We start from the raw sequence: 22,362 nt of genomic DNA on the forward strand, positions 1-22,362 counted from the left end.
CAATCATCTATCAATTTGGATTTAGTAATTTATAACCGACTTTTTCAGCATTTTAAATGATTATATATAAATAGTACATGTCAAGATGTATGTGTCAATCCACTTGTTGATTTCTCTCCAAATATTGATCACATTATTATTCAGGAGAAAAAAAAATTCATTAGCCAATGCTTAAATGGCTGCCGTTTTGAAATAGCGCGGCAACCCTTCGCTTTACTTCCGTTATCTCACTAAATTATTCATCATGATTATGACGGAAAAGTTTTCATGATTAGTCTGACGGTTTTTACTTTTTCTTTTTTTCAGATAGAAAATTATCTTTGAGTTGTGACGACAATCTATTTTTGATAATTTTTTTTTTAGTTGAAATCGAAAGTAAGCAGCTTTATCACTGTTTATATCCCAAGTCTAGGTTATATTAGGAAATTTTTTTTGGGGGGAAAACTTACTGCTGAATTTAGAAATGATATATTGATGACTGATTTTGACTACTTTTATTTTTACCAAGAAAAAAATATTCATCAATCTTAAAGGAAAAAACATTAATTTTGGAACAATATATGAATGGATAAATAAATATGTTTGGGCATAGATTTAAGCCATTTATTTCGAAAAATTTTCTGATTGATAATTGTTAAAAAATTTGAAAAGGCATTTTTTTGAATTTTTTTTTATTGTAAAATTTAAAATATCATTCGATCGGGTGACAGAGAGAGAGAGAGACATACATTATTTGATATAATGGAATAAATTCAGATGATGGACTTAATTCCAATTTCACTATCATCTGAATCGTCTCCAATAAGAATTGACGCATTATTTGGTTTAGACTTTTCGTCTAAGATGCTTAAATTGTTTATCTTTTTCCTTATCGAATTTGCTATTAGCAATTATTATTAGATTGAATTGTTTTGGTAGCAATCGGTTAACATATCTCTTTCACAATACAACTTTGATATATTTTATTAATCATTGATGTAAAACTTTCTCTTCAAGTCCTCAGACAAGTAGATAGGCAGATTGTATGATGATGTTATCGTAAATGTTGTTGAGTATTGATCATTCATAATTTCATTATTATTCAACATCATCATAGTGATTGTCTTTCAAGTGTTTCCGTAAATTTCTTTCATATTAATAAATTCTACCACATTTATCAATTGGGCAATAATATTGTTTTTTTTTTATGTTTGCATTTGAAATGCTCTACACATGTATCTCTCCGTTGGAATTCTTTTCCACAGCCAACACTTGGGCATACATGTGTTCCTTTCTCTTTATTCCATCCGAATAAATTTCATTGGTTGGTATTTTGAGCGAATTGATTAGTTTTTAAAATTCTGTAACATCAACGGTTCTCAGAAATCAATTTTATTCAATTTGTTGTTGATGATGATGATCGATATCATCGATATCAATCAATATATGATGTTGTTGTTGTTGATGATGATCATTTCGATCATCACGATATCGTCCATTGTTTTCCATTTTAATTTTAATCTTTTTTTCATTTTCATTGGATTGGAACATCATTGAAAATTGAAAAAAATTGGAATCGGATTTTATATCATCACATTGGAATCATTGGAAGAATATTGGAATTGAAATATTATATATATTGAAAAAATTGATTGATTGATTAATTGATTAATTTCAGCTACTATCAGGTTTTATGTAATAACTTATAACTTACCAATTTTTAAAATTAAATTAAAAAAATTTAAATGTTTTTTAATTTTAAATTTGAAAGGATTTAAAAAAACGATGATGATGAAGCAATGAGATGATGATGATGATGATGAATGAATGATAGAATGAAATGAAAAATGAAATGCTATGGAATGATAATAGTTCGAAATTCAAATTCGGAATCAAAATCATAAAAAATGATTTCATCATCAAATACTCACTCAAACAGGCACACAAAATGAAAATCACGTGTGTCACTATCTATATTCGAAAAATTCGAATTCGAACTCTTTCTATGTTCTATTGAATGATTGCACCATCTATCGGATGCAAAAGCTGCAGCAACGTGTGCTGAGCTAGAACAATGAAAAAAAGATTTGTCAAAGCTACATACCACAGAATGCGTTTCTTTAGAAGAGACTTCTACTTCTAAGCTTAACGAACTGTTCAGCGGCATTCAAAAGTTTTTCCGCATGCTCAGACACACACACACAACACACTGAGTAGCTCATACTAAATAGTTATGTTTGTACTGAAAATAAGCAGGAATGACCGGCTCAGCTTCCCCGCATCAAATGCCAAGTTAATACCCAGTGCAAGTACACAGTGCAAGCACTTGGCGAGTGTAAAAAATTGCAGTTACACACAAACAAGCGACATAGACTAGTAGAGAAGATAGATAGATTATTATATTATTTTTAATGATGATAATGAACATTATTTGCATCATCAATGTTTACATTTTTTCAGAAAGTTAGGAAAAAAATTTAAAAAATATATCAAAATTCTAAACTAATGTGTACATAATAATAATTCCTGAAAGAATGATAAAATTCTATGGATATCGATTGTAGACAATCGATATTATCAAATTTTTCGATAGACAGATTCATGAATTCACGAGTCGTTTGTTAAACTATTCCATTCGTAAATAGTTATATATAGTTGTTGAATTGAATTTAGTAAATCACATTTTTATTATTCAGAAAAATTCAACATTCCTATATTCATTGCAGATAATGAGTGTTACAGTTTTCGATTGAGAATATATATATTCAAAGCAGCTGAACCTCATTTTAATAATTAATATTGAAATATATAATTCTAGTGAGTATTATATGATTCGTAAATTTGATTTTTTTATAACATTCTTTGAAGACTCATGGACCATCCATCATCATCATCATCATCTTGGTTTGTGAATCGTGTAGGTAACGGAGGGAATGAAGCTAACGTTATGGATGTTGGCACATTTTTTTCGTTAACAAATTCATCATTGATTCAACAAAACAATGATAATAACGGATCAGATCAACAACATAACTTAAATCCACAAAATCAGACAACGACAATCAGTTCTGTTGCGTTCATTGAACATCTTCAACAATCCTTACAACAGGAACAGGCTCGACGAATAGAAGTGGAAAAAGAATTGACTTCTTTGAAACAAAAATATACCGAATTGCAACTACAAATTTCCGAAGCAAAAACCTTACAGGGGAATAGCTTATCAATGCAACATAATCATCTTGAATCGATCAAAAAACGATTAATCAATACGTTAAATATGACCATCGACAACAGCAATCAAAGTTGTAAACTTACAACCGATCAGTCACAGTTGAAACGTCAAATCGAATATATACATGAATGTGATGAATGTCAATTCAAAACTAAATCAAATGTTTCGCTTATATTGCATAAAATGAACCATCAAATTACTGATCAGCATTATATGTTATCTACGGCATTTTTTACGACAAGAAATTCTAATTCAAAATCTATTTACAAATGTTCGGCCTGTGATACCGACACATTGACCCGTCATCAAGTATATCGTCATATCTAGTAAGTTAACCCTATTTCGAGAATTTCAAATAATATTTATCGATAATTAAACAATATATATAGTGATTTACATACTACGGAAAAACCATTGAGCTGTCCATATTGTGAGTTTAGTTTCACACATAAAGACTACCTCGAGCAACATATTCCGGCAAAACATGAAAAAACATTCATGTCTTTATCATCGTCATCATCAAAATCAGCTCAAATCAATCATCATAGTGATGGTCTCACTCATACCAATTCAAATTCACATTTAAGCAGTAATAATAATAGCCAACCACTGACAACAACAATCGCCAAAGTGGATTCTTCATTATCATCGCCGTTATCTGAAATGCGTATGGTTTTATTTATTAAAACGTTTACATTGAATTATTCAATTGAAATAATTTTCTTTTTTAATTCAAGAATCATCAAATCGAAGCAGAAATAGACGTCAACAAACAACGTCGGCAAAAAATATTCCGCAAATCGATTTAAAATGTACATTTCCTGATTGTAATTTCGTAACAATATTCCACGATAAATTGGATTTTCATATGAAAGCACATCTAATGACAAAGGTAATTATATACATTCTCTCACACATTTAATTAATTCTGTTTTTTTAGTATAAATGCCCATATTGTCCATACGTGTCAAACACGATCATTGATATTAAACGGCACATTCAAAAGAGCAAAAAACACGAAGGAATGAAAATGTATTCATGTCAAAAATGTTCATTTGCTGCTGATTGTGATCGACAATTTAAAGAGCACTTGCGTGCTTATCATTTTGGCTATGAATCAAATGACGATGTCATAGATTATTTTATCGAAGAAATGTTCTCGAACAAGAACAAACAACGTGCCAGTAATGATGATCGCGAAAGTATCAACAACAGAACGACCAACAGTAATGATACAGCTGAAACGGTAATCATCAATTCGATAACTATGGGCACTAACAACAATAACGTTGGCCAACAACCATCGAATGATGCATCATTAAATCCTCCACCTGCCAAAAAATTAGCCGGAATAAACGATCATCAAAGTCTTGTAACTGCCAACAACAATATTACGAATCAAAATCAGCCACAATCTCTGAACATTCAAATTGCAAGGGATGATAGAGATGTTGGACAAAATAGTCAAACCTTTTACAATTTGGAATTGACAACCGCTGCAGCCGCCGTCTCTTCTTCAAATGTACCATTATTGTTTACGTCTAGTAGTGGTGATACTGGTGGTAATCAACGATTATCAAACACAATTAAATCAATACCATTGTCTGCTGTGACGATCGTACCGCAACAACATGGTCATGAACAACATCAACATCACCAACTTCATGGCCAACAAACACAGACGGCAACCATTTTGTCCGTTCCTTCAGATGCTAATTTGAATCACTTATTAAATCACCATGCAACATTGATCAGTGTTGAAGAACCACCAGCATCAAATAATAATCGTGACCACCATCAACAATCAACGAATTCTTCGCAACAAAATGGAGGACAAGATTCTAGTTTAACGACATCTATTCAGCAGCAACAACAAATACCAGTAACGATAACCCAATATCTTAGTTATGCAAACTATTAATTTCTCAAAAAGAATTTTCTTTTTATGTTTAATGACATTTTGTTTATATATTATTATATATATTATTTTCATTACTTTTACTGATATATTTGATCACAATCTAATTCTGCATGGTCATATTGATTATGATGAATTTGTTCTTTTGATTTCTTTTTAGCTGAATGATCCAATATTGTTGCTCCGCTAATGCTTAGTGATGATTTCAAACGGCTTACATTCTGATCCAATAAACGTTCTAAGCGTAAATCAATTAATTGTTGTTCAATACGATGTGCTTGTAATTTTGATTCACAATCACGACAGTTATTAGATATTTGCAATCGATTTTCATTTTTCTGCACAACATTGTCTGCTGTATCGAAACAATAGCCATCGATTTCATTCAATACCAATGATTTCATCGATGAAAAGGACGAGGAAGATGAAGTGGCTGTAGCCATTGATGAACTAGCTGAGGATGATTTTTTCATTCGTTGACTAATTCTTTTTATTTTATCCATCAACGTGATATCTTGATTTAAATCCGTTGTCGGTGTCGTTCGGTCAATAATAGCAATTTCATTGACAATTGATGACATTTGATCACGATCTATTGGATGAATGACGATCTGTCGGCTAGAATCATCTTCAATTGAAACTATTGCATTTTCAGTTTCAGAACTAATTTCGATTCGTTCGAGATCATCGCCAATTACTTGAAGGGAGGATTCTTTAGATGGTCGGAAATGTTGGTCAATTCGTTTTATTTGTTTGTCATCCAGATCGTCGATGCTCTTGATCTCTGGACGTAATAGTTTTTTTGCTCTAATCAGTTTTTCAGTCTTTTTGGATTTTTCTAGATCGTCTTTTACGAACATGGTGGTTCGGTCATCTGGTTTTATTATTTTCTTTTTACGTGAAGAATGTTCTCGTTGCACTTGAATTTGGCTAAATCGAACAGACCGATTGGATTGTGCTTGTGAATCGTCATCTACAGTCTGTATGGATTGATCTTTAGTTTCGATTTTTGGAGTTTGTTTATTTTTTGTAGCAATCAATTTACGTTCCATTTTGGCCATTAGTGATTGGAGTTTTGACAATTGTTCGTTAAGTTGAGTTACCTGTTGATCACGTTCATTGAGACGTTCACGTGCAGATTGACGTTCCTGTGATAAACGTTTTTCAATGTTCCATTTTTCCAATTCTATCCGCCGTACCTCGGCATTAAGTTCGGCAACTTTCGATCGAAGATCAGCACTTTCTTGAAAGATAGAGTTTTCAACTTTTTTCTTTAAAGCTGTTGCAGTTTGAATTGACTGTTGATTTCTCCTGATCATATCGTTCAATTTGGTCGTCAATGTTTGAATCTTTTCTTCTTTAGATCGTGATTCAGATTCTAAGGATTGAATTTTAGCTTTGCTGAATTCTAACTGTCTTGTGGTATGGTTTAGATTTGATTCTAGTTCAATTATCAGATTTGATTTTGCTTGAAGCTCGATTTCCAATTGTTTGATGCGTTCCCGTGATTTCGTTCGAACACTTTGGAAAAATGCATTATTTTTTACAATTTACAATATTGATAACTATTTTAAATAAACTTACGATTCTAGCTGATGTAAAGTTGACCGTAATAGCTCCATCAATTGATCATTCTCTTGAACTTTTGGCTTGACGAATAAATCTTCATAGATTTTTTCCATTTCCAAAATGTTAATTTGTTCATCTTCAACGTTCGACTGGACAAATTTTCGTCCATCCTTTTGATTGAATAAACTTTGTCGATTCGGTTCTATTATGCTCATTGAATTAGTTTGCTGACGAGATTTGTCTGCAGCACCATATGTCTGTCGCATTTGTTCTAGCATCGAACGATATTCATCCAATGCTTCATCTTTTTGTTTAAGACAATTTCGCAAACATTCTATTATAGTTTCAAGAATCGCTTTGTTCTGTTTCGTTTGACTCGATTCGATTGATTGGCTTGCTGGTGGCTGTTGTTGAGGTTGAAATTGTGCTATTTTTGCGACCATTTCTTCTTCGTCTTTGCTGTTGGGTTTGATTACTATTAATGAGGTCTGTTTCTGATTTTTTTCCATTTGAATCGTTTGCAATGAGTTAGTCATTTTCATCATTTTGTCTCGCAAATCTCGAATTTCTTCATTTCGGGCATCAACATCCAACTTGTATTCTTTTTTCACCAACTAACATAAAAAATGGATCGAAAAAATAAAATAATGATCAAATTGATGATGGTGCTTACCGTTAGATTCTGACGTAAAGATTCTATTGTTTCAAAGTATTTGGTTTCCTGGTGTTGAAATTGTTGACGCTCTTGTTCGATTAGCCGGCGAACAGAATTCAACATGGTCAAATGTTTTTGACATTGTTCACATTGAACTGGTTCTGGTACGGTTTGTTTCCATTCGGTTGTTTGTACAGATTGAGATTGAAAATTAGGTGAAACAGTTTGCACTTGAACATCGGCCATCAATACATATTGATCGTCCTCGTCGCTAATATTCAAAGTAACTTTTTCGGACAACTGATTTTCGTAAGGCTTAGAAATTTCAGTTTCGAGTGTTTTTTCATCAACTTTTTCAACTATAAATGTTTGTGTAGATCTATTTTCGATTTGAACTTTTGGAATTTTTACTTGTTCGGATTCTATTGGAAAAATTGGGTCTAATCCAACACTACAAGTTTCAATGGATTCTGATGATATCATAGTGCCTATAGAAATCATTTTCGGAATTTTTTCCGTATCGGCTGAGGTTTTTACTTCACATTCTTTCGCGTTTTGTCTTCTTTGTATTCTCGATCGCGGTCTGGAAGTCGATCCTTCGGTCGATTTAGAATCTACAATTTTGTCCACTAATTCGTCTTCATCCTTTGAGTGCGAAAGCATGTCATCATCAAAATCCTCATTGTCATCATTAACATCATTTATGTCTTGGCAATTGGAATTCGACATCGAATTGGTCTCGTTTATAGTTGAATCCCGTTCACCACTGTTCATTGTCCAATTATTCAATATATCAGTTGTGTATTCGTCTATAACTGAAAGAAAATCTGCTCTCAAGTTTTTCAGTTCAATTCGAAGTTGTTCATTTTGTCCTCGGACGTGATCCAATTCAGATTTAAGTAGAATCATTTGTGTAATATCCCCACCACTTTGATTTCCATTCAATCCAGAATAAATTGATCGATTTTCAAGCATACGGCAAACTCTTTCTAAACTTGGACATTCCAGTACCAGATCAGTTGTGACATCTGTCTGACGTAGGCCATCAAGAATTTCCTTCATACCCATTTGAAGTTCCAAGTTTTCATTATGAATAGATTCCATGTGTGTTTGAACGGCTTCAAGATGTCGTTGCAGAACATCGCGTTCAACAGTAACGGCTATCAATTGATCACAGAGTTCCATTTCTTGTTGCATTGATGTTCCACTCAAATCATCAGATCCGATAGGACTTTCAGGAATTAAATTATGTTTATTGAGCTGATTAATAAGGAATTCTATACGATTTTCGCGTGATCGCAACATTCGAGTAAGAACAGCATTTTCTTCAAACAACTTTCTTATCCGTTCATCTCCACCTATCAACATTGACATTCGTTTACGCTGACGTATTAAAGCTTCGTCTTTATTACGGGCTTCATGTTCAAGTCCATCGATTCTCGTTTCAAGAGATTCGATTTGTTTTTTCATATTTCGTACCTTTCGATTTTGTTTACGTAGTTTGATTGGATCAGCTATTTCGTTTTGGTTACATTGTTCTTCCTCTTCTTCAAATTTTTGTCGTATACCTTCAGTTAGAATGCTAAGCTCTTCTTCAAGGCGTTCAATTTGATCTCTACGTTCTTCCAACTGTTCTGCATTTGAATGTCTGGGTAACATTTTGATCATTTCACGAAGTTCATATATTTCGGAATCTTTGACTTTGATCAATGATTTTAGCTTGTCTAATTCTTTTGTCATTTGTTGATAGAATGAAATATCCACATCTGATGAATGTGCCTGATCATCAGTCGAATTCTTCTGGTTTTGATTAAGTACTTTACGAAGGCGATCAAGTTCTTGATCGCGTCGTTGCCGATCTGATAATAAACTTTCATTGAGCTTTTCTAATTCATGGATTTGTTGTTCGAGCATTTGTCGTCTAGCCGTCAATAATTGACACTCATTATCCGATTTGGCCAAATCAACACGAAGTTTGGACCACTTGTTCAGCTAGATCAAGATTGATACGGTCCGAATCGTATAATTTATCCAACAGTTGTTCGATCTGTTCATTTTTTTCTCTTAATCGAAGTTTCATTTCATCAGTTGAAAATCGTGAATCAGACAAGTGATCACTATTTATAGTAGAGTCGGAGCTATGCGAACTAGATGTCCTAAGTTGCTTTAATTCTTTATCTTTTTGTTCAAGCTCATTGATTAGTTCTTGCCGTTGTTCGATAGCTTTTTGTAGCTGCTGTTCTTGATCATCATATTGTTCCTGTAATCGTTTTAGTTCAGCATCAGGTTTGCTATTTCGTTGTGCATCCAATTCATTTTCAATATCTCCATATTTTTGCTCAATGCTTTGTAATTCTTCCAAGAGAACATCCGTTTGAATATGCTTAACGTTTAACAAGGACCTTGTGAATTTAAACAATTGTATGAGATTGTTCTTATCCAAATCTTGTTCAACATTATCGATTGGATACTATAGCAATACTTTATTATAATAAATTTGGGAAAAAATCTTGGCTTCTAGAACTTACCTTGAACAATTTTCTGCACCAAGAATCGGTCTCTTCTTCACTTAACGATTGAATATCGATTGCCGATATTCTCGATATATCAAACATGGTGATGGTTGAAATCTCTCTCTGTGTGTGTTTAGGTGTGCGTTCAATGACTAAGAACCACGAAGAACTTTGTATTTGTTATGATTGACCGATTGAAAAAAATCCGGTTACCATGGAAACCTTTTTAACATTACATAACTTTTCATGCATTTAGAGTTTAAATTTTAAAAGATATTTTCGCAAATCAAAGATAAAATGAAATTTTTTTTTTAAACAGATAAATCCATTAATATTTTGCAATATACACAATTAGACTTGTGACATTTTTTTTAATGACAAATAATAATTTTCATATTTTTTAAAACATTTAGCAACAAATAAAAGGTGAAAGAAAGAAAAAAAAATATAGGAGAGGTAGGAGGTATAAACAGTTTGACTTTTAACATAATTATTATGATCATTTACTGTGTGAAAACTACGATTTGATCGTAACAAAAATCAATCTGGTTGATAGATGTGCATTTTGGGTAGAAAATCGATGATCAAAATGTATTCCATAAATGAATGATTTGTATGTGATGGTTGTTTCGATAGCCGCCAATTTAATCCTAATTTGTTGTACAAACGAGAATTTTCCATGGCCAAAAGCTAGAAAATTGATAAATGTTATAAAGAATGAATGAATGAATAAATATTGATATTGTACTAACCTTTTCCAATGAATTTTTCGTTCGTCGTGATAAGGCAAATCCGGGCCATAATAATGAACATCCCAATGAAAAACAGCAACAAAGACATCCAAGTAACAAGAATTTAATGTTGGTGGAATGTTGCTGTTGTAACAAATGATTGATACGGCCAATAGTGTATTCAAATTCTTCCTTAGAAACACGACCCAACAATGCCGATGGAAATGATGATTGATAGCAATTCGAGAGGCCAAACAATGTAATGTTACCATTTCCACGAATCTGTATAGGATCTTCAAATGGCATTTCCATATTTAATTCATTCGGTGGTAACAATGACAATAGGTAATCAATATTCTGATTTGATGATAATGATTGTTGAGACTGTCGCCTGGAACCACTGGTGGTAATGAGCGATGTAATGCCACCAGCATCACCACTTGTAACAGGGTTCAATCGACGAATATTATCACGAACACCAGCATCATCGTCATCTGTATCGTCCGTATCACTGCTGTTCATTTGATGTTTATGTTGATGTCGATAACTACTACCATGTCTTTTGTTAATTTTATCAATGCCATCATCATCGTCGTCGTCGTCCAAATTGATTCGTTCAATTTCAAGAATATTGTTTGGTTGTTGGCCATTCGATATTGTTCGGATCATTTGTTGCTGATGACAAGGATAATGTGGTTGTTGTAGTTGTTGAGCATGATTATCACTGTTACAAACGACCACTGAGTCAACTTGTTGGCTATCAATATTATTATCTTTATGGTTGTCAAGGCAAATTGAGACAATTTTTGACAGAGATGTTGAATGAGATTTTAATGGTGTTGATGACAAAGATATGGCCACCATAGCATTCACAGGAGCAGCATTAGGTGATGATGATGATGATGATGATATGTCCACAATATGATGATCAATACGACTAGTGGAAGGTTGTTGATGATTGATTAAAAAATGATTTTCACTAACATGAATATCTAATGCTTTTTCTTTTTCCAACATTGATGATGACAATCTCGTTGTCCTTAATTCGGATTTTGATTTCCATTCATTGTTTTCATTTTCATTATTATTAACTTCTTCTTTTTGTTGAGTGTTTGTCCGACAATCTGTTGATGTTTGTTCAAAATTAATTCTATCCATTGTTTCAGTCGATTTGGTAAAAGATTTTGTTGAATTATCAATGATTTTTCCTTCTTTAAAATCGGCCATCTGCTGGTATTTTCAAACAATAGGTTAATAAAACGTAATACATTCGCAACTCAATCCTGATAATTGTAAATATTTTGAAAACAATTTGTATACAATTATTATAATCAGAGTTGTTTTGGTTGTTGTTTTTAAAGAAAGTATTGAACAAAAACAAATTCCGAATTGGTAAACAAAATTCAATTCATTGCATGTGAAGAGTGAATAATAATGTTCAAATATTTGTGGTGATAAACTCTTTATTTAGCAGCTATCATCCTGATAGTTTATATCATCATCATCATCATCATAATTTCAAGTGTTCATACGGATCACAGAGATGTAGTACCGTTTTGTTGTTGTTGTCGTCGTCGTCTTCGTCGTTTTTGTACAATGATATAGATATTTTTACAACTCTTTAAGACACACGCACCAACGACAAAAACGAACGGATATTATTAAACTACTGAAATGATATACATAATTGAATGATTGCTTTATTATTTTTGTTGTTTAGCTGTTGCAGATATTTTTTTTCACATAAATACAAGGAAATGGGTTTACTTTTTCAATGATTCGATTTGATGATGATAATTAGGATGGTGAGAGAGAGAGAAAAAAAAACATTCAGATTCTCTTTGGTTGATCATCAAACGTCTTAAAAATGACAAATTTTTTTTTTATTGTTTTTGTCACTCATTCGAAATCTAATGCCTTGTAATAAATAATATTATATCATCAACTCTTTTACCACTCTAATGAATACGATTTGAAAGAAATACTATAGTAATAATTATTTTATATCGTCATCATCTGGTTTTCATGTTGGATCATTCAGAGAAGAAATCAAAGTTGTTGTCGTTGTTGTTGATGATTTTGATATCATTTAACATCGTCGTTTATTTTCATCGTTTGGTTGAGAAAGAAAATCTTGTCGATTTGTGGTTATTATGATTAGGCAATGTTTTTGTAAATAAAAAACATTATCTTGTCTTTTGTTGGATTTTTTATTTTAATAAGAGATATAAAGAAAGAAAGAAACAACAAGACACAAAAACAGAGTCTGTTCGCATATGGTGAGCTCACTGTATTTATTATATTATTATTCATCATACAAAAATACAGCTGTGTGGTGCCAGTATACTGCAAAATCCAATCTACTCAATATCATTTGAATGAATGAGAAATAATTTCATGTATATACACAACCACATCAATGAAATTCAAACAAAACAATTCGATAAACGCAGCTGTGTGTGTGTGTGCTCATAAGATCTGAAATGTCAGGATTTTGTATACACATTCATAAATGCATGCTGTGGATGGAATGATATACGAGCCACTACCACAAAAATTTTTCCTTACCTGACCTGAACGGACAAAATTATTCCCCATCATTATCATCATCATCATCATCATCATTATCATCATCAACAACCACATAAGCCAGGCATAATCTGAATTAACTCTTCAAAATATGTATGATAATCTTTTTTAAAATATTATAAAAGATTTTAATTTTTTTTTTTCAATTTTTTATCGATGATGGTGATGGCTTAGTATTCTTCAGTTTAATCTTGCGGATTATCTCCTGAATGTTTTGAACACATTCAAACATTGATGATATCATTTCGATTCGTTGTTCATCTTTATTCATTTCATTATCACCATTTTCTAAATGAACTACTTGTTCTTGTAATAGCCGTAGATAAAAGTCTAATTTAGGCTTGATTTTTTCATCCAAACAACCTTCTTGTAATGTTCTTGTGGATAACTGTGTTCCAGTATTGGATAATTTTTGAATTGTTCGTCGTAATGTTTTTATAGATGAAGGATCATTTTTAAATGATTCAAGTGCTTCACGCACAGCCGATAACCTAGATTCGAATGTATTCTTCAATGACCTTGAAGATTTTGATTTCTGTCGACTTGGTGATAAATCAGTTGAGGATTTTCCCTTTTGATTTTCATTGTATTTTTCTAATGGTGATTGATTCAGTTTACTACTACCCTTTTTTCCGGTAGGCACATTTTTTGCCACACGTTTCAATAGATCTGAATCAATTGGATAAAATGATGAAGATTTACTTGCCAATGATCGTGATTGTAGCATTGAATCGGCCAATTTTGATCTTGTCATTTTTACCATTGATTCACGTGAACGATGTCGCCTCCGTCTTCGGGTAGATATCTTGCTACGTTTTCTCAAATTCGATTTCGATGAAGACAACTTTTCCTTGGATCGTGATTTTTTTTCACCATTTTCATTGCTTAGTTTTTTTTCATCATCAGATTTTGAAGACTTACTCAACGAAGATAATGGCGGCGAAAAAGATTCAGTTTTTTTAAATGTTAACGATTCATTTTGTTGGCCATCATCTTCGAATCGAATCAACAATTTCTTTGAAGGCGATAAAATACTGGACTCCTCTATTTGTTTCATCAAAGATTTGGATTTTAAACGTTCTGGTGACATATGTTGTTTGAGAATTATATCTTCTTTTGCTTGTTTTCCATATGATAACAAATCCATATCTGTTTTTCGGTTCAATTTTGGTGACCCATCAGAATCTTTGATAGGAATTCGTTTTAATTTTAATGATTGCTTACTACTTTTACGTTTACGTTTTTTCTTCATGCTTTCTATACTTGAACTTATCTTTTGGGGTGGATCTTTTGATTGTAGTTGAAAATCTTCAGAAATTTGTGGCGATAAAATTGATTTTTCTTTCAATTCAATAAGATCATCAGACTTCTTTTTCATCTCAACGTGGCTTTTGAGATTATCCAATGATTTTATTTCTGAGATTTTGGATTTTTGTTGATGGATTAAATCCAACAATTCTGAAAGTGAATCGTTCCGTCTTTTAATAATCTTTTCTTTTTTTGGTGGATTTTCAAGTTCTGTTATTTTTGTAGACTCAACTCGACTAGAAGATAAAGATGGTGACAATATTCTTGAGAAAGGCTTTTGAGTTTTTTGGAATTGTTCCAGAACTTGTTCATTTTCGGCAGTAAATTTCATTTTACAATCATCTCCAGGTAAAATGACAATATCTTTATCATCACATATGAATACGATGAGTGTTCCAGAAGTAATCTCAATGATAATGTCGGATTCCAATGGATCTTCGATGGCACAAACATTAGGTTCTGGATACATATGAGTCATGAATAAATGACCTTTGAGTTCCAGGCTACCGGGGGCTTGAAACGAAAAACCGGCAAACATTTCACCATAAACATAAATTTCAGGATTATTCGGTCCATCTGGCGTGATAAGTAAATTATACAGCCGTGATCGTGCAGATGCATGTTCTATAACGTATAAGTAATCAGCTTTGAGTGCAGGATTTGATGATCGATATGGAAGCCATGTAAGTTGTCCATTACTTCGGCGAAGAATATACTGATTTATTTCAGAATATTCTCTATCAAATTTACCGGTAAAAATTCCCATTGGTCTCACAAATGTAGCACCCATCATGTAGTATAAAATAAATTCCGAACGATCTTCAACCGATTCGGATGATGAATTTATTTCGCGGTAAAATTCTTGTATCGAATGATTTTTTTGCATCCTTGGGGCATGTAATGAAATTGGTGAAGGTATCGTTTTGATTGATTTAAATTCTTCAATTTTTGTATCCATATTGTTGTCGATTTTAAATATTTCTTTAGGAGTTTTCATTCCTAAGACTTTCAACTCAAACAAGAAAATAATAAAACACCATTCGACTTTTATAAGAGGAAATCACGTTCGAAACCACTTGTTGCGCCATTTCAATTGTTTGTACGTGTAAAGTTAATCAATGAGTAACAATTTGAGAATTTTCACACACGTGGATCCATAATTCACGATGGATACGTCATGTTTCAAGATTTTGGAACTATATAGTGGTATAGGTGGATTTCATTTTGCCATTAAAGGTTTTTGAAGATAAAATTTTTTTTTTCATAATTTCACGAATCTTTTTCTTTCATCAATCAGACCTTTTTGAAGCCGAAAAATGCATCAGCTATCAAGTAACAGCCATTGATATCAATACTTCAGCAAATCAAGTTTATCGATTAAATCACAAAGCCACAAAAAATTGTAAACTCTTGGAACGTAATATTGAATCGCTCACCAGCGATGATTTTGATCAAATGAATCTTGATCTATTGACAATGAGTCCACCCTGTCAACCATTTTCGAGGTTAGGCAATCAATTGGATCTTCAGGATTCTCGTAGTTCTTCATTTAAACACCTTATGCAACTGTTTCCAAGGTATATATTAATGTAAATTTTTATTACAAAAAATTGTAACTGTTCTTTAATAATCTTCAAGTATGCGAAGTAAGCCTCGATTTTTAATGTTGGAAAATGTGAAAGGTTTCGAAACTTCAAATGCTCACCAATTGCTTATTTCTACTTTACGAGATTGTAAATATCATATCCGAGAATTTCTCCTTTCACCTGATCAATTTGGTGTACCAAATTCTCGTCTTAGATATTACTTGTTGGCCAAACAAGAGCCCGAAAAATTTCTAGATGAAGAAAATAACGAAATTTCAACTCAGATTCCTTTGTTGCAAGAAAATAATTCCATTTTCTATGATCTAAATGTTGAATATAAGGATAAAATTCAGCTGAAAGAATCCTTGCTCGAACATTATCTGGAAGATGATGAAAATTTCAATGTTCAAAAATTCCAATTAACTGATGAACAGCTTCTACGTTATCATATGATAATCGATCTTGTCGATATCAAAAACCATATGAGCAGAACAAACTGTTTCACAAAATCTTATGGACATCGTCTTGAAGGTTGTGGATCCATATTAAAAACTTCTACAAAATTTTCGATTGATGAAATTTATTCTGATATACAAAAAACTTCCGATTCAGCTACTATTCTTGAATTATTACGTAAATTGAAACTAAGGCTTTTCACTCCAAAAGAAATCGCAAATCTTATGTGTTTTCCTGAATGTTTAGGTATAGAAAAAAAAATTCTTCCAAAAATCTTTTAATTTATCTTATTTTTATCTAGAATTTCCTGAAGATTTCAATACTAAACAACGTTATCGTTTGCTTGGCAATTCTGTCAATGTATTCATTTGTAATTATTTGTTAAAAATCTTACTTGGCTCACTCGCAACAATGAAACGCAAAATTGAATAAATAGAAAATTTTTTGCTTCATTTTTTCTGCATGTAATTCGAAATGAATTTTTCTTTGCAAACCAATGTAAATGATAGTGGTGGATGGACATCACATTCGGAACTAACATCACTAAACAAATTTGATAATTCCAGACGTATAAAATGTAAGTTTCTCTCATAGCTTTCATTGCAAATCAATTTATGATTGATTATTTTCAGTCGAACTGATTTTATTGTTTGTATTGACCATTTTCGCATGTTTCCTATTATTCGTTTTTTGGTTAAAGGATTCGAATTTTCGTGATCTGAAAGGAAAAAAACCAAACAAAAACGAGGATCTTTTTATGACTGGTAAACAAATGGTGAAATTATCATCCATACTCGATGATCATTTTATATCATCAGTTGGTCGTTTACTTCCCAAACAAAATTTGAAACATCCTCATGCCGTCGTAGTTGATGATGATCATTCTGTTTCTAAAATAAAGTTATGTGATGAACAATGCAAAAAATTGACAATTTCATCACAGCAACTTGCATTAAAATCAACAATGAAAAATTTTCGTAATATCGAAGATTTTACTACTTCAGAACTGGAAAATAGTTAATTGAAATAAAAGTGAATAAATTCTTTTTTTAATTTTTAATTTCAAAAATTATGATATACGGATTTTGGTTTCTTTATTTGTAAATGTTGTTTTTCGTCTTCATCGTCATATTCGATACTCGATTTTTGATTATCACTGGCTACTGTTAATTGATCGATTGGTGTGGCAGGTGTTGGGTGTGGTACAACTCGACGTGGTGGCCGATTTGGTTTTCGTCGCATGGCTGTAGAAGCAACATCACCAATAAAGCTTTGAACATATTTACTTAATTTAGGTTTTTTGATTTGTATGACAGGTCTTTTTTTATTATCCATCATCAATTCCATTTTAGCTTCATTCATTTGTTTCCGTATCCATCGATCTATATCTGGATTTTTTATTGGTTTTTTTCGCTTGTGGCCACTATATTTAGCTTCAGCATCATTTTCTTTTAATGACGCTTGTTGCTGTTGTTGTTGTTGTTGTTGTTGTAATCGTTTTAACTCATATCTGTATTGATATTCAATTAATGCCTGTTGATAGGCTCGACGTCGAAAGAAATCATAGATCTGTTCAAATGTCTCAAGTATAAGCGCACGATTATCCGGATTTTCATCATTACTTTCCGCTTTCAATAGGCAATAAGCTACACATATGGCTAGAATTATGAACATACCTATCGTTCCGATCAATAGAATAACTACATGAATTAAATTAATTATGTAAAATGATTTCTAACCAAAAGAACAATAATCATACTCACCATAGACTGTATAGCTATAGCCATTCGATCTAGATATCCAAGACAATGTTTTTGGACGAATACTACTTAAAGTAGTATTATCATTCTGGATCGTTTTCGTCACTTCGAGGAACATATTTTTCGGAATAAATGTGGAAAAAAACAATTTATTTTATTTTTAAACATTTTAATTTGAATTTAAAAGAATAATTTCATTAAAAGTTTTCAATTTATGGCATCAATTGTTCTGGCAATGTGAGTGGCGGTGGTGGTGGTGGTGGATTCTGATTGATCATCTGTAATTGTTCTTTCTGCATTTGATAGTAAATATCTAACCATGTTCGTATCAATTGTGAATATGGTCGACGAGTTTTTCTCGCATAATACAAAGCCAAATAAAGCAATGGTATGATGAACATGGAAACTGTTCCAATTATTATGATCACTGGATTGATAAATAACTCGATATTAAATACTCGTATGAATAGTTAAATGAACTACTCACCCAATCCATTCATATCAATTTTGATTGGTTTCTCAACCCATGATATTTCTGTAACAAACGACATGGTCTTTTGTGATCAATCATTGCCTTTTTTTATTTGATTGTTTGATTTATTTATTTCAAGTAAAATTCGAAATTTAAAGAAACAGCAAAAAAAAAATATTAATTGAATTATAATTGAAACAAATTTCTGTAGATTATGCTAGATAAATTGAGTCCCAAATTTTATAAAACCATATAGTGATAATAGATAGAAAGACTATTAAGCTCAGTTGTAGTCTATTCCTATCATTTCCGTTGCCTAAAATTTTAGATCTTCCTAATCTACTATCGGAAGTATTGTTTCTATGGAATCCAGATCCTTGTTTTTTCTGCAACATATCATCATCTTCTTGACAATGTGATTCTTGTTGATATGGACCAATACAGGCAGCAAAGCCCATTACATGTGCAATATGTGATTGTTCATGAGTACCACCAAAAAGATGTGCCATCGGACCAATTGCATATACGGCTATAAAATTCAAAAATGATAAAACATTATCACAAAAAACACAACAGCAATAAAAAAAACAGATACTTACCAACATCTTCACCGGCATGATTGGCTTCCTTTATGTATATTCCCGAATGAACACGATATTTGAGCTGGTCTATACGGATCATTTTAGAGATGTTCAATATAAACAAATTTCAACTTACATAGATTATCATGAATTTGACTGGCTCGTTGTTTCATTGTCCTAAATCCGGGACCATTTGTATACATTAATGTTGTGTAAGGAATCTGAAAAGAATCACGCATATGACTTTCTCCTTGAATCGGATTACCACGATTAGGATATCCATTGATAACCAATGAATGTGAATGATCAGCCGTGACGACAATCAATGTGTCTTCTGTGTCTAGCAATTCTCTTGCACGATGAATAGCTCGATCCATTTCCAATGTTTCATGTAAGGCAAGTGTAGCGAAACCATCATGATGAGCGTGATCGATACGGCCACCTTCTACTAGCAAAACGAATCCATTTCGATTGTTTCTTAAAACTTTGATAGCTGCTTCGGTCATTTCGGTCAAGGATGGTTCCCCATTTAGACTTCGATCACGAAGTTTTTCATATTCCATATTTGTATAGTTGAATAGGCCGAAAAGATAACGTATCTTGTGGTAATTAATACCATGTAAACTTTGTGTATCATTCACGTAGGCGAAACGTCTGCGATCCTTATCTTGTTTTAAATGAGCTCGTTTCCATTCTTCAATCAGATTTCGACCATCCTTTCGTTTTCCAGGAGCTGAATGTATTTTACCTTCTTGTAACATTCCTTTAGGATCGAATTCTTGATCTGGAATGAATGATTGCCGTCCACCGCCTAGAATCACATTCAATGATTTTCCAGGTTCATCTTCGATCAATTGTCGAGCTATATCTTTACAATTATGACGAGTGGTGATATTTACCACTGATTCATCGATTGCATATTCCCAATCACGATTCTGTGTATGAGCATATGATGCTCCTGGAGTGGCATGTGTCACTCGAGTTGTTGTGACAAAACCAGCTGCCTTGTCAGAATCTATTGCCCATTTTAAAATGGAATCAACGGAACTTTTTTGTACAAGATTGCAGTCAGGATGATCTTTGTTAACTTTGGCTGCTACACCCAATGTGTAAAAATTTGCTTTCACACCAGTTAGATAGGCGGTTGCAGTACCGGCTGAATCCGGAACTTGTTTATCAAGATTGTACGTCTATTAGAGAAAATTAAAGTAAATCTAGTAGTAGTTAAGATTATTAAAATACAAAAATAGAAACCTTGATCAATGCTGAATACGGAAATCGATCAAATTCGAGGGATCCTTCCTCACCATGATGTCCATGAATCTGTCCTTTGAGAATTCGTGAAGCTGTAATAGTGGAAATACCCATACCATCGCCAAGAAAAATGATCACATTCTGAGCACGATAATGCATTGGACGCAATATTTGTAAACGTTCTCGAATATCGGCACGTGCCATCCTATACCAATATCGAGGATCATTCTCACTGTATCGTGTGTAGTCTGTTAAGATGTATTAATGAAATTTATAATAAAATTCGGAAATTTTTGCTATTAAGTTTTTTATCACATAAAAATCTAACAACATTTACCATAGATATCATGATGAGAAGATTCGGCAGCAAAAATCTGATCATCTTGTTGTTCCGTTATTGACGAGCTTGTTGTTTGATCAGAATCTTCATTATTATTGCTTATGGTTACGGCTGACACAATAGACAAAACATGTATAATGACAAAAATTCCATAAAAAGAAAAGAATGAATTTTCATTCCAATTAAAACTTAATCTGAAGATACCGATATTCATGATCATATGGGAAGATTAGATTTTATTGATATGTAGAATAGACAGTATGTTGACAGTCGAAAACAAAATAACAAAATAATTGTAGTGAAAATTTAAAGTTTTTGATTGTGATCGAGAACGATATGGCAATTCAAATAAATTTTTTTTTTTTTGCAATTTGATTATTTCCGATAACAATTTATTAAAATAAAAAGCATTCTTGAATTATTTTTTCAAATAAATAGAAATGGAATGTATTCGAATTGTATTAGATGATGATGATTGACGTAGTTGTCTAAATCAAATAATTCTTCATTGTTTTTTTTTTACATTAAATGTTTATTCAGTTGCATATACAATGCAATCGGATCAGACAATCAATCAATGAATGAATGAATGAATGATGATGATGATGATTATTCACGTCAATTCAGTCAATACTTTGATTTGTTATCGGATTTTGATCAACCCGAACAAACAAGAGAAAAAAAATGTAAACGAATCGATCGATGATGATTGCTGCAGTAGTAAATATATGTATTTTTTTATAATCAAATATAAAAACGTCAAAATTTAAAAAAAAAATCAAACATGAAAGATCAGATCAAGAAATTTAAACAAAAAAAAATCTATATCGGCTAGATATGGACCTGGATAATGTTGTTGTTCAAACAAAGTGACGATTTTTATATTTTCAAATGAAATGAATAATAATTATTGCTATTTTTTGACTTTCACCATGTTTTTTTTCTGATTATATAAACATAGTATTTATGAGAAAAAAAATGAGAATTAACCTTGAAAAAATTGCATGAAAACAAGGGATGAAAGTTTTTTGCCGAAATAAAAAGATGAAATAGGAGAAAAAGTTTTAAAAAGAAATTTCAAGTTCAATGGAATTGAAATCAAATCATGTTGATTACTTGATCGATAGATCGAATGATTGATTAATTGATGGATCACATTGAAAAATTTATACCAGGTCCATACCAACATACACAAACTGAGATCGAGCACATGGTGTGATGTTTGTGATCATTCATTATAACAACGAAATTACTACGATTGGATCAACGTTGTTTAGAACTTGTTGTGCGACAAACTTGTCAAACTTGTGAAACAACGATGATTGTCGAAGCACTAATGTCCGGAATGATGAAGATGATTGGTGTTGTTATCATATCATCACGGCTTATTCGTCATGGTTTATTAAATTAATCATCCAC

General features: G+C 32.1%; 7 protein-coding genes across 9 annotated transcripts; 2 read left to right on the top strand and 5 right to left on the bottom strand.

Moving 5' to 3' along the window:
- The first annotated feature begins 2,326 nt into the window (after positions 1–2,326).
- Positions 2,327–5,378, top strand: LOC124495313 (uncharacterized). Its single transcript, XM_047058670.2, has 5 exons — positions 2,327–2,796; positions 2,848–3,537; positions 3,601–3,878; positions 3,949–4,103; positions 4,152–5,378. Exons 2-5 carry the CDS (start codon positions 2,852–2,854, stop codon positions 5,130–5,132), a joined length of 2,100 nt encoding a protein of 699 aa, XP_046914626.2. The 5' UTR covers positions 2,327–2,796; positions 2,848–2,851; the 3' UTR covers positions 5,133–5,378.
- Positions 5,129–10,042, bottom strand: LOC124495309 (uncharacterized). Its single transcript, XM_047058665.2, is given in 5 exon segments — positions 5,129–6,650; positions 6,714–7,312; positions 7,372–9,330; positions 9,332–9,823; positions 9,882–10,042. Coding segments are annotated over 5 exon segments (4,578 nt in total). The 5' UTR covers positions 9,969–10,042; the 3' UTR covers positions 5,129–5,209.
- A 152-nt stretch (positions 10,043–10,194) lies between these two features.
- On the bottom strand, positions 10,195–12,884 carry LOC124495315 (uncharacterized). Of its 2 annotated transcripts, none has more exons than XM_047058672.2 (3): positions 12,365–12,884; positions 10,619–12,266; positions 10,195–10,556 (listed from the first exon to the last, which is right to left on the bottom strand). In XM_047058672.2, the coding sequence occupies exons 2-3, from the start codon at positions 11,822–11,824 to the stop codon at positions 10,407–10,409; spliced, it is 1,356 nt and encodes a 451-aa protein (XP_046914628.1). In that variant the 5' UTR covers positions 11,825–12,266; positions 12,365–12,884; the 3' UTR covers positions 10,195–10,406. The 2 variants fall into 2 exon arrangements, with proteins under 2 accessions (XP_046914628.1, XP_075585370.1); XM_075729255.1 differs by having other exon boundaries at positions 10,619–12,295; positions 12,365–12,876.
- A 444-nt stretch (positions 12,885–13,328) lies between these two features.
- On the bottom strand, positions 13,329–15,491 carry LOC124494759 (uncharacterized). Its single transcript, XM_047058016.2, has one exon. The coding sequence runs from the start codon at positions 15,489–15,491 to the stop codon at positions 13,329–13,331; it is 2,163 nt and encodes a 720-aa protein (XP_046913972.2).
- Positions 15,492–15,588: 97 nt separating this feature from the next.
- On the top strand, positions 15,589–17,605 carry LOC124495316 (tRNA (cytosine(38)-C(5))-methyltransferase). 2 transcript variants are annotated; one of them, XM_047058674.2, is made up of 5 exons: positions 15,589–15,730; positions 15,792–16,071; positions 16,133–16,782; positions 16,838–17,113; positions 17,169–17,605. In XM_047058674.2, the coding sequence occupies exons 1-4, from the start codon at positions 15,661–15,663 to the stop codon at positions 16,966–16,968; spliced, it is 1,131 nt and encodes a 376-aa protein (XP_046914630.1). In that variant the 5' UTR covers positions 15,589–15,660; the 3' UTR covers positions 16,969–17,113; positions 17,169–17,605. The 2 variants fall into 2 exon arrangements, with proteins under 2 accessions (XP_046914630.1, XP_046914631.1); XM_047058675.2 differs by having other exon boundaries at positions 17,237–17,605.
- Positions 17,597–18,414, bottom strand: LOC124494758 (uncharacterized). The gene is made up of 2 exons (XM_047058015.2): positions 18,300–18,414; positions 17,597–18,236 (listed from the first exon to the last, which is right to left on the bottom strand). Exons 1-2 carry the CDS (start codon positions 18,412–18,414, stop codon positions 17,599–17,601), a joined length of 753 nt encoding a protein of 250 aa, XP_046913971.1. The 3' UTR covers positions 17,597–17,598.
- A 457-nt stretch (positions 18,415–18,871) lies between these two features.
- LOC124495314 (alkaline phosphatase) lies at positions 18,872–22,234 on the bottom strand. The gene is made up of 5 exons (XM_047058671.2): positions 20,941–22,234; positions 20,604–20,851; positions 19,486–20,539; positions 19,368–19,436; positions 18,872–19,297 (listed from the first exon to the last, which is right to left on the bottom strand). Exons 1-5 carry the CDS (start codon positions 21,161–21,163, stop codon positions 18,981–18,983), a joined length of 1,911 nt encoding a protein of 636 aa, XP_046914627.1. The 5' UTR covers positions 21,164–22,234; the 3' UTR covers positions 18,872–18,980.
- Positions 22,235–22,362: the final 128 nt, after the last annotated feature.

Source organism: Dermatophagoides farinae, chromosome 3 (assembly GCF_024713945.1).
Source record: "Dermatophagoides farinae isolate YC_2012a chromosome 3, ASM2471394v1, whole genome shotgun sequence".
Classification (NCBI taxonomy): domain Eukaryota; kingdom Metazoa; phylum Arthropoda; class Arachnida; order Sarcoptiformes; family Pyroglyphidae; genus Dermatophagoides; species Dermatophagoides farinae.